This window comes from Lithobates pipiens, unplaced genomic scaffold, assembly GCF_037356315.1.
Source record: "Lithobates pipiens isolate NorthernLeopardFrog02 unplaced genomic scaffold, aLitPip1_a1.2 Scaffold_30, whole genome shotgun sequence".
Lineage (NCBI taxonomy): Eukaryota > Metazoa > Chordata > Amphibia > Anura > Ranidae > Lithobates > Lithobates pipiens.
The window spans coordinates 86070639-86090620 of record NW_027507791.1 but is presented as its reverse complement, the minus strand read 5'-3'; the positions used below and the strand labels follow the sequence as shown (position 1 = coordinate 86090620).

Genomic DNA, 19982 nt, shown 5'->3' with positions numbered 1-19982 from the left:
GTCCTGTGTTTGGCCAATCTGGCCATGAACAGGTTAAATGAAAAGCCGGCCATTCCCTGCGCCCAGCCCCCTGATCTCTCTGCTGTACTCTGTGTTCTCTGTCTGCACTGCTTCTATCACTCCTGACAGCTGCAGTGTACTGGTTTCCATGGACACTGCTGTTCCAGCTGTTTTTCCCAAACGGAAACGGAAGTGACGCGCGCGGTGCAAACAGAGCGGAGGATGTCAGGCTGATGTGATCTGCGCTGCCTCTCTGTACAACGATCGCCGGGCTGAGCAAAGTGCGCATGCTCGTCAGCCGGCAGACTACATGAACAAGCAGGACATGGCAGAGGAGGCTCTCTTCTTATTGCTGCACAATGAGATCGTGTCCTGTGTGTACAAGGCGGGCGAGCAGGGTGAAGTGGTGAGCCGTGTGTGTGTGTGTGTGTGTGTGTGTGTGTGTGTGTGTGTGTGTTGTCACTGAGCTTATCCTGTGGCTGGTTAGATGTACAAAGATGACATGTTGCAGGTGTTGGGTGCTTCACCAGAAATGTTGAGGAAGAACCCCGCTGCCCAGTCTGCGCCGTCTTCCAAATATGTGTAAAGCTGAACATGATTTTTGGCTCTTTGCATTCAGAAAAAGTTGGAGGTGGGGCACACTTTATTAGCGCAAACTTTTACTGTGCAAATGGCCAAAAATCATGATGGGCCATACTTCACCTGTGAATATAAATACGAGTGTAATGCAAACATGTATATAAGTGGCCAAACATTTATGGACATCCCATTCCGAAATGATGGCCAGTCATATGGCATTGCCCCCTCTTGGGGCTAACACAGCTGACACTCTTCTGGGAAGATCTTGGAAGTCGGTGGGAGTTTTTTGTGGGGCGATTCTTTTCAAAAGATCATATCTGAGGTCAGATACTGATGCTGGAAAGAGGCCTGCACTTGATAGCCTGGAGCGGCTGGCCGAACCCCACACCCGCTAGCTTGGAGCCTGAAAACCAAAAATGCAATCTATTGCAGCTCCCCAATCATTCAATGTGATGGCTGCATTCGTTTTCTCTAATTTGGCTTTTTGCACTCTGTTTTCATCTGATTATCTGGCCAGTAACACACCTCCCTGTATTCAAGTGCCCCAATGCTGTAGCAAGGAGCACAGCAGACAGCAGAATTGTCAGTATGTGGGGGAGTGTTATATGTATTAGCAGATTTCGATACACTAACAAATTGAAGCCAAACTCCACCTCAGGTACAGAAAATCACCCCTGCAAGTGTTCGTTTGTTTGTCTCACCCATGTTAACTAATACATTCTGCTGGAGAGCTTGTGAAAAACAGACTTGCTGGCTGGATTACTAGAAGAAAGGAAAGCTAAAAAAAAGGAAACGAATGCAGCCATCATATCTAAGAATTGGTAGGCTGCAATATAATAAATGTTTGCTTAAGACCCCTTTCACAATGAGAGTGTTTTAGCGCTAGAAAAATCCTCTAAATAGCCCCTGAAAACCACCTTCCATTAATTTCAGTGTGTCACGCTGGGGCGGTGCGCTTGTGGGTTGTTAGGAAAAGTCCTGCAAGCCACATCTTTGGTGCAGTTTGGGAGTGCTATATAAATGAATGGGCAGCGCTTCCAAAGCGCCCAAAAAGCGTTTTGGAAGCGCCGCAACACAGACCCTTCTTTGGGGTTAAAAGTGGCCGAAAAAGCACCTCTTATGCCCCATACACACAGTCGAACATTCCGATGACAAAATCCGTCTGTTTTTTCCCAACGGATTTTGGCCCAAACTTGTGTTGCATACACATGGACGCACAAAGTTGTTGCAATATCCAGGCATTCAGAACGAGGTGACGTAAAACACGTACGACGGGACTATAAATAGGCCAGTACCCAATAGCTTTCGTCTCGTAATTTATTCTGAGCATGCGTGGCACTTTGTGCGTCGGAATTGTCTACACACGATCGGAATTTAAACGATCAGGTTTTGTTGTCGGAAAATTTTAGATCCAGATCTCAAACTTTGTGTGTCGGAAATTCCGATGGAATTAGGGCTATACGAAGTGTCAGAATGGATGATCGCCATGCTCCAGGTCATTGGGAAGGGGGTCCTGTGTAAGTTCACCTTACAGATTTTTAGAGTGTCGAAAAAAATAAAAATAAACATCTACCACTGACCGCTTTTATTTATTCGCTTTATTCATTATTTATGTAAATCCTTTATCCCAAAAGAAAACAACTCTCATGGTAACTGTTTGTGCAACTGCTGTGTGATAACAACATATGCAGCCACCACATCTAATAATTGGTAAGCTGCAATATATTACATTTTTGGTTTTGAGTTCAGTACCACTTTCACTTTGGCAGCCTGTCCCTCACCCTTATGGAGGTGCTCTCAAGTGATCATGGCTTGCCCTGAGAGCGCTGAAGTGGGCCTGTCTGACAAGTCCTTTTGACAGCTGCTAGAACATCATTCTGATCCCACCCAAGGGTTGCGCCAGGCTGTTGTCCCAGTGCTGGATGAATGGGAAGATTAGGGGTTGTTACTTTGTTACTACTGTTTTTTTTTTTTTTTTTTTTTTTTTACACTAAATAAATATAACTCTTTTATTGCAGTAGATCTGTGCTCCCTTGTTGTTCTTCTGGTGTTGGACATGAAGGTTTAGCTCACATTGGCATTCCAATTCATCTCAAAGGTTTTCAGTAGGGTTGCGGTCAGGACTCTGTGCCGGACACGTGACTTCCTCCACACCAAACTGGTCGCATCACATCTTTATGGAGCTGCCTTTGTACACAGAAGTAGTCCTACTAGAACACAAGATGGTCTCCCTCGCCCCCAAACTTTTGTCACAAAGTTGGAAGCGCACAATTATCTTAAGCCCGGGTTCACACTATTGCGAACACAGATATTGCATGTGATTCAAATCAGCACTGCGGTGCTATTCACATGCGATGTCTGTGCAATGTGAGTTCAGCCATACAATCCTTTTGGATTCGCACAGAAAATAGTGCAGGGGCTTGTTTTTCCCCGCACTAGAATCGGATGGTATGGGTGTTCTCACCCATCTGATCTGATTCCTGTGCAAGTTCACAGTTTGCACTGCAATCTGTGAACCGATCTGGGGGTGTCATTAACATTGCTTTGACACCCACAGGGGTTCGCAGAGGGCAGTGTGAACTGCATGCGGGAGAGATGCGATGCAGGAACTGGCACTGGAATCCCACTGGTTCCCGCATCGCTATAGTGTGAACCCAGTCCAGGTTCACACTGAGCTGCGGGAATGAAGCTGAACCCACGCAATTTCACTCCCACAAGTCAGTCCTGATTTTGGCCGCGATTTCAGAGACATCTGTGCATGTTTCTGCACAGATGTCAATGTAAATCGCAAGCCCCCCCCCCGAAATTGCAAAAAGTAGTACAGAAACTACTTTTTGAAATCGGTGCGGTGCAGAGTCGCACAGATTAGGACGGTACAATTGCTGCCGTTTTGACATGCGATTTGACATGTTAAATCATACCAATGTGAACCAGGGCTTAATGTCTTTTTATGTTGTAGCAGGAACAGTACTCTTCACGAGAAACTCCTGAACCCAATCATTCGGAGGGGTCCACACACTTTTTTTCTTATTTTTTCATATGGTGTATAATGGATTCAAAACTGTACATTAGAAGATTAGCTGTCTTGAAGTATCTTATTTTTGTACATGGCTTTTGAACTTTTGCTACACTCTTTTTCTTGCAGGAGAATGGAAAATGCATCACTAAGTTGGAGAGCATGGGATTCCGCGTAGGGCAGGGATTGATAGAGAGGTAAGCACTGATGTGACTTTTTTTGACCAGAGTGGAATTGGGTAATTTTACTGTTTTTGGAACCAGATGAAGTTTTATAAGGGGTCCGCGCACCTAAACCTGGGTTCACACTTGTGCCGCACATCGCATGTGATTAGAAATGGACACGCACCACATTTCTGTTTAAACCACACATGGTTCTTTACAGTGCGATTTGAGCCCATTTATTTTGTATGGACTCAAATCACACCGCACTGCACAAAAATGGTGCAGGCATCTTATTATTTTTTTTTATTTTTTTTTGCTGCACTGGAATGAGATTGCATGGGTCTTCACACCAATGTGATCTGATTCTTGCAATCTGTTTTGTGGGATGCCAAATCAATGCAGATTCAATATCATATGCGGTAGTATACACATTGACATGCCTCATGCAAAGTCCAGTTTATTTTTTATTTTTATTTTTTTTATGCAATGCGTAGGGATGGAGGCATGTCATTGTTTTGACATGTTTGTGACAGGCCACATTTATTTCTATTATGCTTTTAGTGCTCAAGGCTGGGTTCACACTGCCACACAGAGAGGCTCACAGCAGGGGTCCGGTGTGTCCTTGTTCACCGTTTTCAGGTCTGATTTCAGTCTGAATTTTTGGCTGAAGTCGGACCAGAAGACATACAGGACTCCAGTGCAATTTGCTCCGGAGATGCTCCAGATGTGTGAGAGCCCGTCACAATCTCCTCACATGCGAATTGGATGCGGAGAAAGTCGCAATAGTGTGAACGTAGCCTGAGCGTTAAATAATTTTAATGGCCAGAATATATTATTATTTTGGCCAATGAAATTAATGAAAAAAAATATGTAAACCCAACACTTCATATTCCTTATATGTGCCTGCTGTACGATGTACTTGTATGAGAAAGCATCCTGTTCTTTGTTATTGCTTCCTTTGTGTAAAATCCCTGGTGTTCCTGCCAGTCCCACTGCTTTCCTTTAAAAAAAAACAAAACAAAAAACTGACCACACTAAGCAGGAGAGCACAGTGTGGTTAGTACTGTAGCTGTGCTGGGAACTCAGCCTGCTCTCCTCTCCAGTGATCAGACTTATGCTGACCCCCCCCCCCCCCCCAAACCCTGCACAGCCATTCACTCGGGGGGGATGGACCAGTGTACTGCTGTTTTTCCTCTTCTAGAACTCTTGGTTACTTATGCAGCTGAGAACAGAGGGATCATTTATAAGAAAGGGGGGGGGGGGGGGGGGGGTTATTTATAATTTTTGTTTATGTATACACAAATGTTTTGCCTTTCATTGGAAAAAGTCAGATTGTGTGTATGCTTAAAGAGGAAGTAAACCCTGATGAGTTTACTTCCTCTTTGTTTCCCAGCAAAGGTAAAGCATAATGGACTACTATGCATCGCATAGTAGTCCATTATGTGTCACTTACCTGACACAGGAGCCAGCGAAGTCACAGCTGTCCCCTGTAGTCCAGAGCGTCCATCTTCTCAGTGGATCTCGCTGCTCCGCCGCTGTTATTCTCAGTGCGCCTGCGCGACGCTGTCTACGGTGCATGCGCCGCAGACATCGGTGCCTGTCTTTTGGCAAATATCTCCTAAACCGTGTAGTTAATCTAGGCTTACCTGTAGGTCAAAGTTGGTTGTAAGGGTTTACAACCACTTTAACAAGTTCATGGACAACGCCTTTTTACAGAAATCCACAGGAAAGTTTGTATAAAGTCCGATTGTGTGCATGAGGCTTAAGCGTGGGATGTTTTTATTTATTTTCTTATTTTACTAGATCAGCGACTTATAGTGGGACTTTGAATTTGCGGCACTAACTGCCCCTTTTTTTTGGGGACCAGTGACACTAATACAGTGATCAGTGCTAAAAAAAAATATGCACTGCCACTATGCTGACACTGGCTGGGAAGGGGTTAACAGCAGGGACGATCAAAGGGTTAAATTCACCGTGGATTGGTGCCCCTGCTTTACAGGAACACAGGATCCACACCTTCTGTACTGACAGAACAGTGATCTGCCTGTGTACCAAAACATCGGTGCCTGCCGAATTTATAGGCAGATTGGGGGAGTGTGAAAGAGTATTACAAAGGTATAAAATAGTTTGTTCATCACATAATGTAAAAAGAATTCCCAAAAGAGGGACGGTAAAATACATGGATGCATAGCATGATGATATAAATAAATACAAAAAGACAAAATAAGCACCCAATTTGTGAGGTAGGCTGTAGCACCGAGCCGGCCAAGATGGCATAATGGCCCAACAGACTTCAAGGTGTTCACAGCTGAACCCAAAACCCAACGTGTTTAGGAAATATTTTGTATATTCCTCCTTCAGGGGAGAAGAAAAGGGTGCACAAGATAAGTAATCGTGTGCAAAAAATTATGTATTCCAGCAGGACATCAGACGCGACTCAGCAGGATGTATGGAGGCTTGGCCGAATACAAACCAGCTCCATGCGGCATACGGGGACCGTAAGCAGTCAGACCCTATAAACTACCCCTGCTGAAGGGGGCAAAGGGGGGGGGGGGGGGGTTCTAAAGGAGCATCAGTCCGCCTGGTGTGAGGCTGATGGAACATTGACCTGACTGATCAGCTCCACCCACCGATCAGCTCCCATTGTGTCTAACCACAGCGGGAGTGGGCCACCGTTGGCAGGGGCGCCCCAGACCTGGAGGTGCAGGTTCATGTACTAGGTATGTGATCTTGCGTAGCAGAGCCGCCTTGCCGCTGTGTATATATACAGTATATGGTTGGCAAACGGTTAAACTGAATGGGTTGTTTTATGGTATGGGGGTTTACATATACTTTAAAGTGGTTGTATGCCCAAATTGTTATCTTTTACCTACAGGTAAGCCTTTAATAAGGCTTACCTGTAGCTAAAATGAATATCTCCTGAACCTGTATGGTTTAGGAGATATTTACTTTGCATGCAGCCGCTGGGAACCCAGACTTTAAGTGATACTAAATAACAAATACTTTGTAAATACTTTTAAATAACAAACCCTTACCTCCACTGTGCAGCTCGTTTTGCACACAATGGCCCCAGACATCAATTTCTGGGGTCCCTCGTTGGCTCTTGCGGCTCCTCCCTGCATTAGATAACCCCCTTGGAGAAGCTCTCTCCGGAGGGGGTTACCTTGCAGGCGCGCTCCCGAGTCCAGCATTCAGCGTCCATAGAGGCCGAATGCAGGACTCGGCCCCGCCCCCGGAGTCATTAGATTTGATGACAGCAGCGGGAGCCAATGGCTGCGCTGCTATCAATCTATCCACTCAAGAGCTGGGAACCTGTGGAGAGAAGGATGGCGGAGACGTGCCGAGTGACATCATCGTGTTCCCGGAAGACATGCCGAGGGAAAAATGTCAGCTCCCTCGGAGTGGACCACGTGGGATACCGGTGCCTAGTTCTAAGGTAAGTATTTCATAATGAGCTAGTATACCAATGAAATCTCTGCACTAATAGTCTGCTTGTATGGTGTCAGCAGTGACTGATTCCAGAGAAACAATAGTTCTGCTTCCCCAATTTTACTAAGAATTCTTACATTGTGATTAACACTTCAGAGGAAATGTCTAATGCTGCGTACACACAATCGCACATTCCGACAACAAAATCCATGGGATTTTCTTCCGACGGATGTTGGCTCAAACTTGTTTTGCATACACACGGTCGCACAAAGTTGTCAGAATTTCCTAATATCAAGAACGCAGTGACATACAACACTTAGGACAAGCAGAGAAAAATTAAGTTCAATAGCCAGTGCGGCTCTTCTGCCTGATTGCGTGGAACTTTGTGCATCAGAATTGTGTATACACGATCAGAGAATTGTTGTCGGAAAATTTTGAGAACCAAATCTCAAATTTTGTGCAACTGTCCGATGGAGCCTACACACGGTCAGAATTTCCGACAACAAGCTCCGATCGCACATTTGCTGTTGGAAAGTCCGACCGCGTGTACGCGGCATTACAGCCAAGAGGTAAAAATGTATATGGTTTTCTTATTATTCAGATTTCACTGTAAAATCACACTGTCACATCTACCACTCCTTGCTTCTAGAAATATTTATTATACAAATGGATTTCTGTTCCTATCAGGTTTACCAAAGACACCGCAAGGTTCAAAGATGAATTGGACATCATGAAGTTTGTCTGCAAAGACTTCTGGACTACAGTATTCAAAAAGCAAATTGATAATCTGCGGACCAATCACCAGGTGAGACATCGGGGGCCCACACTCATCCTTGTTGTGGATCTTTCCATTGTAAGCTTACTCTGTTTGCTTACACTGGAGAGTACACATTGTATGCTCCAGCTGAGTAGCTACGTCAGACACAAGTGGAAAACCTAAGAGCCGAGGTTTGCACGAATATCCAGTCCTCCTATTTCTAAACGGCCCAGATGTAGTGTTGGCCAATGATCCAGGGATCCCTGTAGCAATTTAATCCTGAACTCCAGGCAATCTGTTAAATACATACTGTAGATGAAATACATTTACATGAGTTATTTGGCCTGTCTATTGATTTCAAAATCTGCCCACCCAGTTTTGACATTTGCACAGTTTTGCCCCACTGCACAGCCACCTACAGGTCTTCTTTCTACACTCACTCTGGGGTTTAGATCACCTCTTCCCCACCCCTCCCTCTCGGCAATCATCTGGGACACGTCACAGGTCCCAGATGTTTGCCTGGCCAGTCGCAGCGTGGCTCGTACATGCACAGTGGGTGCCCGCATTTACAATGCCGGCACCGCAGAGAGAACGGGGAGATGAGCGGGGCTTTGTTCCCCCGCATCGCTGGACCCTGGGACAGGTGTGAGTGTTTGATTATTAAAAGTCAGCAGCTGCAGACTTATTTATTTTCTTTTTTTTTTTAAGCAGAACTCTGCTTTAATTGAGCAAGCTGAGGTTAGAAGAGGATTGGTTTCTGTGCAGAAGTGAGCCTGATTTTGAACTCTCCAGCTTTAGTATTTAAACTCCAATGTGACTGGACAGCGAAACAAGAAGCAGCAGACTATTGAACTCCTCTCTGTCACTGTGTAATTCCTATTGGCATGCTTCTTGCATTGCCGAACCCCTGACTGTCTCCTTTTTGCTGCATTTCCCTCCACCTCTATGAGCTCTGCTTTACAGTAGAGTGATTGGATGATCGGAGAGGAAGAGTGGGTTAACACATGGGATCTCATTTCATCCATTCACAGAACACTTTGTATTCAGTAAAGGAATGCAAGGAATTTTGTAAATGGCTAGAATAAAACAGACATTTTTAGCATCTCCAGCCGCCACTTGCACATTGTTGATAAATATTACACATAACTTCTTTGGACCAATCACAAGTTAAAAAAAAAATATATATATTTTTTATTTTTTTCCCTGGAGTTTCACTTTAAGATTTGGGGAAAACAAGACGTTTGTTTTCATTATATCAGTCATAAACCATGAAGCCCCTCACCATGTGTAGGACAGAACCCTAGGTGACGCTTGCAGTACACAAAGTATATAAATCTATGTAGTGCAGCAAAATGAATAAAACGTATAATATGTAAAAGTGAATAAGATACATAAGAAAATCCAAAATAAATGTAAAAGTGTGTCCTGTGCCTGATCACAAAGCAATGTGACAATCCTCCACCAAACAAATTGCCTGCTCACCTCCGTGTAAGTGAACAACCAGCTCTTCTCTCCTCACACTGCGGACATAGGACTCCACTCCACCTCTCCTCATTAATTGGATAAGGCTTCCGTGCTCACAGAGCTCAGTGTGGATAGGAATAGGCTACTGTTTCCTCACTACCCCGGACTGACGGTTCCAATCCTTCTCTCCTCCTTATTGGGATATAGAATCCCGTACTCACAACTCCCCTCAGATTATATATACAATGAAGTAGAAAGGACAAAACATAGTGTATTCCATCTATATATATTTTATTGTCAAACCCTGCTTTTCAAATACACTTACAAGAAATAAAAAGATAAACTTGTATAAATCAACAAATCCGCCTCACCACCTCACTAGGTGAGATGCTGGTAAAAGTGACAGAACTCCAGTCCTCCCCTAAACACGTGTCGCCACGTGATAGGCTTCTTCAGTAGGTGGATCTTTCTTACAGTATGCTGAGTGGTAGAATGAGTATTACCATATAGTACATGATTTGTACAATTATCCCCCTTTTTGTATAGGCCCATACATCCCCCACTTGTTGTATACTATTTGTGTATCCTCTTGTTATATCTGCTTATCACACTTTTTTGTCATAGGGAATCTATGTTCTTCAGGACAACAAATTCCGCCTTATAACTCAAATGTCTGCAGGAAAACAGTATTTGGAACATGCACCGAAGGTAAAGGTCATTCCAGGCCTGATTACTCTCTACATAGTAAATGCCGCACTTCTTATTTGTAATCTTTTTACTGAGCAACCTTTGTGTCGCCCCTAATTACTACTGATAAATGGCTGTGGCTTCTGTCAAACATTATGATTCTTAAATTGGCTTCTAATATAATGTATCTTTGGAATCCAGGATTTAAAGCTGAACTCCAGATAAACAACCAAATACTTGAACTAAATCCACATATGGGGTCACTTTTACCTGCCAAAGGATTTGAAATTCTGACCATCCAGTCATAAGGTTTACACAGATTTCCCAGTCTGCCTGGTAGGGTAGGCAACCTGATATATGCTGCAGTTTCATTTTCCCTTGCAGGTCCCCTTCCTACCTCCCATCTTTTGACTGGAGAATGAAAGGAGCAGCAGCAGACTGATGAGCTCATCTCTCTGTCTTCTCCTATCAGCCTGCTTCTTGCAGTGCACCAAATTGGCTCCTTGCGTTGCTTCTCCCTTCTGCTGTACAGGGATTGTGAGAGGCTTTTATCAAATAAAATGTAGGTGCTTACATTTAACCACTTAATGGCCGAGTCTCTTTCTGAGATTTGTTATTTACAAGTTAAAAACAGTTTTGTTTTTTTTTTGCTAGAAATTTACTTAAAACCCCCAATATATATATAATATATATAATATATATATATAATCTATCTCTCCCTAGGGAATAAAATGGCGGTCGTTGCAATACTTTCTGTGAAACCGTATTTGCACAGCGGTCTTACAAGCGCTTTTTTGGGGAAAAAATACACTTGTCTTTACTGTTTTTTTTTTTTTTTTTTTTTTTTAATAAAAAAAAACAGTAAAGTTAGCCCAGTTTTATATATATATATATATATATATATATATATATATATATATATATATATATATATATATATATATATATATATATATATATATATATATATATATAATTTTTTTTGGGAAAGATAATGTTATGCAGAGTAAATTGATCCCCCAACATGTCATGCTTCAAAATTGCGCACATGGCGACAAACGTTACCCTTAAAAATTTCCATAGGCGACGTTTAAAAAATTCTATGGGTTGCATGTTTTGAGTTACAGAGAAGGTCTAGGGCTAGAATTGTTGCTCACTCTACTGATTGTGGTGATACCTCACGGGTGGTTTGAGCACCGTTTTCATATGCGGGAGCTACTCACATATGTGTTCGCTTCTGCACGTGAGCTCAGGGGGGGGGGGGGGGGGGGGCGGGCGTGTTTAATAAAAAAAAATATTTTACCTTTTAAATTTTTACACTGTTTTAAAATATAAATAAAATTTGTGTTTCTTTTATTCCTATTACAAGGAATGTTAACATCCCTTGTAATATAAAAAAAAGCATGACAGGACCTCTTGGATATGAGATCTGGGGGTCCAAAAAACCTCAGATCTCATATTTACGCTAAAATGCAAAAAAAATGCAAAAAAAAGAAAACCCTTTTAAGAGCTATGAGCGGAAGTGACGTTTCGACATCACTTCTGTCCTGCAATGATATGGAGAGTAGGGTAGGAGCAGTGGCGGCTGGTGAAGTTTTTGGATGGGGGGGGGCGCTAGACCCCACCCATCATGACCCCGCCCATCATTTTGGCCCCTCCCACTTCTCATAAACCACGCCCCTTATGTAATCGGGGGGAAAAAAAATTGGCATGGGTTCCCCCTCTGAGAGCATACCAGGCCCTTAGGTCTGGTATGGATTCCAAGGGGAACCCCCTACGCCGAAAAAACGGCGTCGGGGGTCCCCCCCAGATCCACACCAGACCCTTATCCGAGCACGCTACCCAGCCGGCCAGGAAAGGGGGTGGGGACGAGCAGGTGCCCCCCCCCTCCCTGAGCCGTACCAGGCCGCGTGCCCTCAACATGGGGGGGTGCCTTGGGGGAGGGGGTGCCTTGGGGGAGGGGGGGCGGGCGGCCCCCCACCCCAAAGCACCTTGTCCCCATGTTGATGAGGACAAGGGCCTCTTCCCGACAACCCTGGCCGTTGGTTGTCGGGGTCTGCGGGCGGGGGGCTTATCGGAATCCGGGAGCCCCCTTTAATAAGGGGGCCCCGGATACCGGCCCCCCGCCCTATGTGAATGAGTATGGGGTACAATGTACCCCTACCCATTCACCTGTGAAAAAAAGTACAAAAAAAACACAACACAGGGTTAAAATATTTTTTTGCACAGCTCCGGGGGTCTTCCGTCTTCGGGGGGTCTTCTTGCCGGACTCCTCCGCTATCTTCTTGTAGCTCTTTTACTAGCGGAGGAGCCCGGCTTTCTTCCTCGCCGCCGGCCTCTTCTTCCGACTTCGGGGGTCTTGTCCCCCTCTTCGGTTCTTCTGCCGGGCCACAGCGCCTTCTTATAGCTCTTTTACAGGCGGTGGCCCGGTCTTCTGGTGCCGCCGCCGCCCGTTCTTCTTCTTCTTCTCCAGGAGATGTTGACTCGACGATATCTCCGGCCGGAATGCCAGGGACGTGTTGCGCTGCCACTTATATAGGGACAATGGGGCGGTGTCACATGGGCTGATGTCACATGGGTTGATGTCACATGGCGACAGTCCCAGCATCCTCCGGGACTGTGACATCGTAAGGGGGCGGGGTCACCATGTGACATCAACCCATGTGACACCGCCCCATTGTCCCTACATAAGTGGCAGCGCAGCGCGTCCCTGGCATTCCGGCCGGAGAGATCGTCGAGTCAACATCTCCTGGAGAAGAAGAAGAAGAAGAAGAACGGGCGGCGGCGGCGACAGAAGACCGGGCCACCGCCTGTAAAAGAGCTATAAGAAGGCGCTGTGGTGAAGAGGGGGACAAGACCCCCGAAGTCGGAAGAAGAGGCCGGCGGCGAGGAAGAAAGCCGGGCTCCTCCGCTAGTAAAAGAGCTACAAGAAGATGGCGGAGGAGTCCGGCGAGAAGACCCCCGAAGACGGAAGACCCCCGGAGCTGTACAATAAAATATTTTAACCCTGTGTTGTGTTTTTTTTTTTTTGTACTTTTTATTTTTTTCACAGGTGAATGGGTAGGGGTACATTGTACCCCATACTCATTCACATAGGGTGGGGGGCCGGTATCCGGGGCCCCCTTATTAAAGGGGGCTCCCGGATTCCGATAAGCCCCCCGCCCGCAGACCCCGACAACCAACGGCCAGGGTTGTCGGGAAGAGGCCCTTGTCCTCATCAACATGGCGACAAGGTGCTTTGGGGTGGGGGGGCCGCCCCCACCCCCCCATGTTGAGGGCACGCGGCCTGGTACGGCTCAGGAGGGGGGGGGCGCCCGCTCGTCCCCACCCCCTTTCCTGGCCGGCCGGGTAGCGTGCTCGGATAACCTAAGGGCCTGGTATGCTCTCGGAGGGGGAACCCACGTCAATTTTTTTTTCAGAAATTTGGCGTGGAGTTCCCCCCTTCAGAGCTCATTCTCTGATTGGCCACGGCAAAAGTCGCCTGGCCTGGGGAAACCTTTCTGGCTGTGAAAGCTTTTTTTCCATTCATTCAGCTAAATGCATGAACATTCTCAACAAAGTAGAAACTAGAAAGCCTTTATGCGGTGACTCACCTCCTGCCTGACTGTCTTGCAGCTCCGCTCAGGCTGAGGAACGGAGCTGCCGACGTCACTTCCGGGTTTTGTGAAGCAGCCGAAAGCCGGAAGTGACCTGCCTGTCTAAGATTGACAATGCTCCCGCCCGTAGAATCACAGTGATTTTACGGGCGGAAGCTAGTCAGCGTTCTGCAGTGCGCCGCAAGGCGGGTTTTTAACCCGCAAATGAAGCGCCATGGATGCAATCTTATGATTGCATCGACGTGGCGCTTATCATAGTGCACTGTGACCGGCGCCACAGTACACTATGTTAAATTGTTAAATGACATTTTTTTTTTTTTTTACACCTAGGGAGAGGGGTGGGCGGCCACTGGGTAGGAGCCATCTTCCCCTCACTCATCTCCATGTCAGGGAGAAGATCCGATCATTTTCTGACGGCTCCAGTAAGCTGTGGAGGGCACCAGAGCGTGGCGGGAGGGGGGGGCCCTCTCCCGGCACCAGTAAAAGTGATCTTGCGGCAAATCCGCCGCAGAGACCACTTTTATCTTGAAGCGGACCACCCGCTGAAGAAGAGGTTACCGGGGTTATGCGGTACAACAAACAAAATTCCTCTTCAAAGTACCAACATATAACGACGGTGGGCGGTCTGGAAGTGGTTAATGCTGTAGTCATGATTACAATGACACAACAAATCTGTTACTTCACTCCCTGGTCATCTTTCGCCTTGACTACTGCAACTCCCTCCTCATTGGCTTACCTCTACATAGTCCGTCCCCCCCCCCCCTCAATATCCATCATGAATGATGCTGCCAGACTCATCCACCTTACTAATCGCTGTGTCTGCTACTCCTCTCTGTCAATCCCTCCATAGACTTCCGAATTAAATTCAAAATACTAACAACTATTTTAAAAAGCCATCCACAACTCTGCCCCCAGCCACATCACTGACCTAGTCTCTAAATACAAACCTAATCATTCTCTTCGTTCTTCTCAAGACCTCCTGCTCTCTAGCTCCCTGGTCACCTCCTCCCATGCTCGCCTCCAGGACTTTTCCAGAGCCTCTCCAATCCTATGGAACTCCTTACCCCAATCTGTCCGCTTATCTCCTACTGTTTGCTTTTAGACGATCTCTGAAAACTCTCCTCTTCAGAGAAGCCTATCCTTCCCACACCTAACAACTTTATTAAAATTTTCTCCCTGATCATCCTCCTCACCACTGTTACCTTTTGTTCCACTTGACCCTGCCTTCTAGATTGTAAGCGCTAACGAGCAGGGCCCTCTGATCCCTCCTGTATTAAATTGAATTGTATTGTAATTGTACTGTCTGCCCCATGTTGTAAAGCGATGCATAAACTGTTGGTGCTATATAAATCCTGTATAACAGTGGTCATCAACCCTGTCCTCAGGGCCCACTAACAGGCCAGGTTTGCAAGATAACTAAAATACATCACAGGTGATATCATTTGCTGCTCAGTGATTGCAGTATTCTAGTCTGCATCTCCCCAAGGTAATACATAAAACCTGGCCTGTTATAATAATAATAATTACAAAGGGTTTAATCCAAGGGCAGACATTGGTACTTGCAATCACCACAAGGTGGCAGCACTATTATAAAGTTGGAAACATTTTATGCTAGGTCAGGTTCACTTTTAGTACAATTTGAGTTGTACACCAACATTGTAGGCTATTGTGAAAAACAAGGGAGATTTCTTCTCTTCCTGTTCTTTTTCCCTTAATGTATCTTTCTAGTTACAAATTGAATGTTCTTTGGGCTTAGACTGGCAGTTTGATCATGGAAAAACCATTCTGTGCTTGCTGGAAACCATTTTTATGACAAAGATGCTTAACCTTCTTTTATTTTTATTTTTTTTTCTTCAGTGTTTTTACTGCAATGGTATTAACATTGTTAGGAGATCACACTCATACAGTTGTCATTTCATTGTAAGTCAACCATGAATTAACACAAAAAAACTTAACGAAATGATAGCTAAACCTCCAAGATAAGTAGCAGCTCCCTCACCTCTTCCTATTGTAGGTATACCCCTGAGGTCAGCTGGTGACCCAATGCTGGAGCTTTGGCCCTGACTAGGTGGTGTCCTGTCCCCTTTTTACATAGTTACATAGTAGGTGAGATTGAAAAAAGACCATCAAGTCCAACCTATGCAAAATGTCTTTTGAGTCCGGAATGCCAAGAGACATAAAAGTAGAACCTGATTAGTTGCTATGCCCATCATAAATGTTTTTTTATTTTGATTCTTTGGTAAATGAAGTTAGTATGTTACTTTTATCTGAAATGGCATGACTTCAAATTCTTACCTAAAAGCAAAATAAACAACACTCCGCACTCACCTGTGCGCCAGATCACGTAAATATATACGTGATTCGGCTCTTCCAGGTAGGGCGCACGCATGCACACCACCGGTGGCTTACTCCCACTGTGATCACACAGCGGGAACCCAGCTGCAAATACCGCTGACTCGATGTCTGCCGGCACCCGCCGATTGTCCAATACACAGGCAGATCACTGTTCTGTCAGTAGGGAAGGCATTGATCCTGTGTTCTGGAAAAGCATGGACACAGATCTATGTCTTCCCTTAGTAAAAGCACCACCCACAGTACACAAAATCACTAGATGGGCACACAGTGAACCCCTTGATCGCCTCTGATATTAAAGGGGTTATAAAGGTTTGGATTTTTTAAACTAAAAATAACAAACATGTTATACTTACCTGCTCTGTGCAAGTGTTTTGCACAGAGAAGACCTGATCCTCCTCTTCATCAGGTGTCTCCACGGAAAGCTGCTTTCGATGGGGGCACCTGTGCTGGCTCACTTGAGTCCTGCTGCTGCTTTAATTGGCACAGACAGCGGTACTCTGCCCTGCCCCGGTCCCTGCATCTCTGGAATTGATTGACAGCAGCGGGAGCCAGTGGCTCCCGCTGCTATCAATCTGTCTAATTAGATGAGAGTGGCCAGTGACTGTAGCTGCTGGGCTCATGCATGGTGCTTACGGCTCAGGTAAAGAAATTAGGGGGGGGGGGCCTGCAGCAAAGAAGGTTTTTCACCCTAATGCATTAGGGTTAAAAACTTTGAGACTTTACAATCCCTTTATCCCCTTCCCAGCCAGTATGTGGGTTTTTTTTTTTTATTTTTTTTTTTTAAAGCACTGGTCACTGTAATAATGTAATATCACTGGTCCCCAAAAAGTGTCAGTGTCCAAATTGTCCTTGGCAATATCTCAGCCCCACTATAAGTCACTGATCGCCGCCATTGCTAGTATAAATACATAAAACTATCCCTTAGTTATTTTTTTTTTCTCTATTTTTTTTTATTGGATATGTTTTATAGCAGAAAGTACAAAATATTGTTTTTTTTTTTTTTTTTTTTTTTTTTTTTTTTAATAACTTTTAGTTTGACCCTGTTGCCAACTTTTGAAATGTGGGTAAAAGCACACAAATTACTTTAAATGCTTACTTGTAGTGTTTTTTTTTTTTTTTTTTTTTTTCTTCTTCTTTCCATAAATTATCTTTTTATTCATTTGCAATGTACTTTTTTAAACTTGCTTGACTACTCCAGGAGAGTCTGTTTCCCTCCCTCCTTGTACATCATAGCCCTCTCCTCCATTGGGAGTGTCTGATTATGCTGGCCTAGCTCCTCTAACCTTCCCCTTACTTCACCAAATAATCTTTTATGTTGCTGCCGGGGAGGAGTGATGGGGAATACTGAATAGAGTTGTTGGTTCTGAGTCTGATGGAATCAGAGCTTTTGGACATCTACGAAAAGGAACCTCTTATGCCGTGTACACACGATCCGAATTTTGGTCGGAAAAAGCTGATGGGTTTTCCCAAAGGAATTCCAATGGGATTTCGCTCCAGCTGTCTTGCATACATATGGTCACACCAAATTCCGACCGCCAAGAACGTGGTGACATACAACATGTATGACGGGACTAGAAAAAGGAAGTTCAGTAACCAATTGCTTCCATCTCATAGTTGAATCTGAGCATGCATGAATTTTTGCGTGTCGGAATTGCATACACACGATCGGAATTTCCAAAAGAAAGTTCTTCCGTTGGAAAAATTGAGAAAATGCTCTCAAATTTTTGCTGGCGGGACTTCGGCCAGCTAAATTCTGATGCAGCCTACACACAGTTGCGTTTTCCGATGAAAATCTCTCATCGGTCTTTTGCTGAAATTCTGATCGTGTGTACGTGGCATAACAGGTAAATAATATGCATGATATATTATGTACATATAATCTTACAGAAAGACTTTTGTTGATGAATTCTCTTAAATAAGATCTTTGCAGTGACTAATGTAACTGTCATATCTCTTGCAGTATTTGGCATTTACTTGTGGATTAATCCGAGGAGGATTATCAAATTTAGGAATAAGAAGTATTGTAACGGCTGAAGTCTCAGTAATGCCAGCATGTAAGTAAGCTTACTCAAAACCACCTATTTTTTTAAGTATTGTCTGAGCAAAATGGGTCTAGCTGAAAGGTGTCTAAAAGTCACCTATTAGCAATGTAAATGTTATGACGCGGGAAGGCAGGTCACACTCAAGTGATCGTTCTTCCTGACATCAAGAACAATCCAAAATCCTCCCAGGTCCTCTCCCTAGCCATCTCAATACTACCAGCTGTGCTCCATACTTACTACTTCCAATGGTTAGAGCCTCCCTCATTGGCTTGAATGGGACATATCCGTACTGCAGTAGCAACAACCAACTCTAGATTTGTACCAGCTGGGCTGCAGACAGTGCGGGAGGTCAGTCTTCTGAGGAGGTAAGTGTGGACCTACTCTGGGAATGGGGGGCAGCTGGTAGTATTGAGGGGCTGAAAGGATTTTACCCTAAACAAGAACTGTAATTGATTATTTGTATCCGTGTGACACAGTTGATGTTTCGTAAGGTATCACCAAATACAGATGACGGACACATGCATCCATTTATAATGTGGCTGCGGTCCCCTGATTTTGTAGTTAACAGTGTGCAGGTTACACCCCCCCACCCCCGATGTTGATGGAGTTTGTTCCATTCAAACAAATTCAGTTTATTCTTTCAAGTACATATTGTGTGTGTGGAAACCCTAATACAGACATGGGAACATACTAACTCATTCGAGATGGTGTAAATCAGACCCAGAAGAGAGGATTGAGGGGAACTGGCCACATCTTTGTAGGCAAAAGGTGGAAATTTACTTAAAGCCTACCTCCAGATTTCTTGTCACTTTAAATGGTTAATTTGGACCGAGTTGGTCCAAAGGAACTTTTTTCTTTACTAACAAATGTGGCCGCTGGGAACTCTGTATAAACGGTATGTAGCATCAGCTACCTGCATTATATAGAACTTTGTTCTGGCAGCGGGATGAGACATTCTTGTCTGCTCACGGAACAACATCAAATCGGGCTGAGCACTGTTCAGCAATTTTTAGGAAGCCTTTTTATTTCATCCTCTCCAGATCGGTCAATTATTTTTTTTTTTTATCCCAAGATATTTCAGCCAATATTTACTGAAATACAAAACTTCATGTGAATGGCTAAGGAACTCACTGCCAGATGTGATTTTTGGACTGGAAGTCTCCATCCGACTGCCAGAAACACAGTGCTGTATACGGATGTAGCTGATGCTACATACTGTTTATACAAAGCTCCCAGCAGGCGCTTCTGTTAGTGGAGGAAATGGTTCGCTTGGCCAACTTGGTCCAAACGTCACAAGAAACCTGGAGGTAGGCTTTAAGCAAATCTGAACTTTCATCTACAAAGTCAAGATGTGGTCAGCTCCCCTCTCTTCTGGAGTTATACTTTAATGTGTATGTCAGGGCAAAAAAATAAATAAATATATATATATATATGTGTGTGTGTGTGTGTATGTATGTATGTATGTATGTATGTATGTATATGTGTGTATATATATATATATATATATATATATATATATATATATATATATATATATATATATATATATATATATATATATAGTGCCTTGCGAAAGTATTCGGCCCCCTTGAACTTTTCAACCTTTTGCCACATTTCAGGCTTCAAACATAAAGATATAACATTTTTTATTTTTTGTGAAGAATCACCAACAAGTGGGACACAATTGTGAAGTTGAACGAAATCTATTGGATAATTTAAACTTTTTTAGCAAATAAAAAAGTGGTGCGTGCAAAATTATTCGGCCCCTTTACTTTCAGTGCAGCAAACTCACTCCAGAAGTTCAGCGAGGATCTCTGAATGATCCAATGTTGTCCTAAATGACTGATGGTGATAAATAGAATCCACCTGTGTGTAATCAAGTCTCTGTATAAA

At 44.3% G+C, this 19982-nt stretch overlaps 1 protein-coding gene across 3 annotated transcripts in view; it reads left to right on the top strand.

The window, feature by feature from the left end:
* The first annotated feature begins 217 nt into the window (after nucleotides 1-217).
* The window catches only part of TRAPPC6B (trafficking protein particle complex subunit 6B), a 47140-nt gene continuing 27375 nt past the window's right edge, over nucleotides 218-19982 (top strand). For all 3 annotated transcript variants that reach the window (XM_077463399.1, XM_077463398.1, XM_077463400.1), the window contains exons 1-5: nucleotides 218-406; nucleotides 3725-3792; nucleotides 7876-7993; nucleotides 10034-10117; nucleotides 18008-18101. In XM_077463399.1, the coding sequence (XP_077319525.1) occupies nucleotides 311-406; nucleotides 3725-3792; nucleotides 7876-7993; nucleotides 10034-10117; nucleotides 18008-18101 (460 nt within the window). In that variant the 5' untranslated portion in view covers nucleotides 218-310. The remainder of the gene's footprint in view (nucleotides 407-3724; nucleotides 3793-7875; nucleotides 7994-10033; nucleotides 10118-18007; nucleotides 18102-19982) is intronic.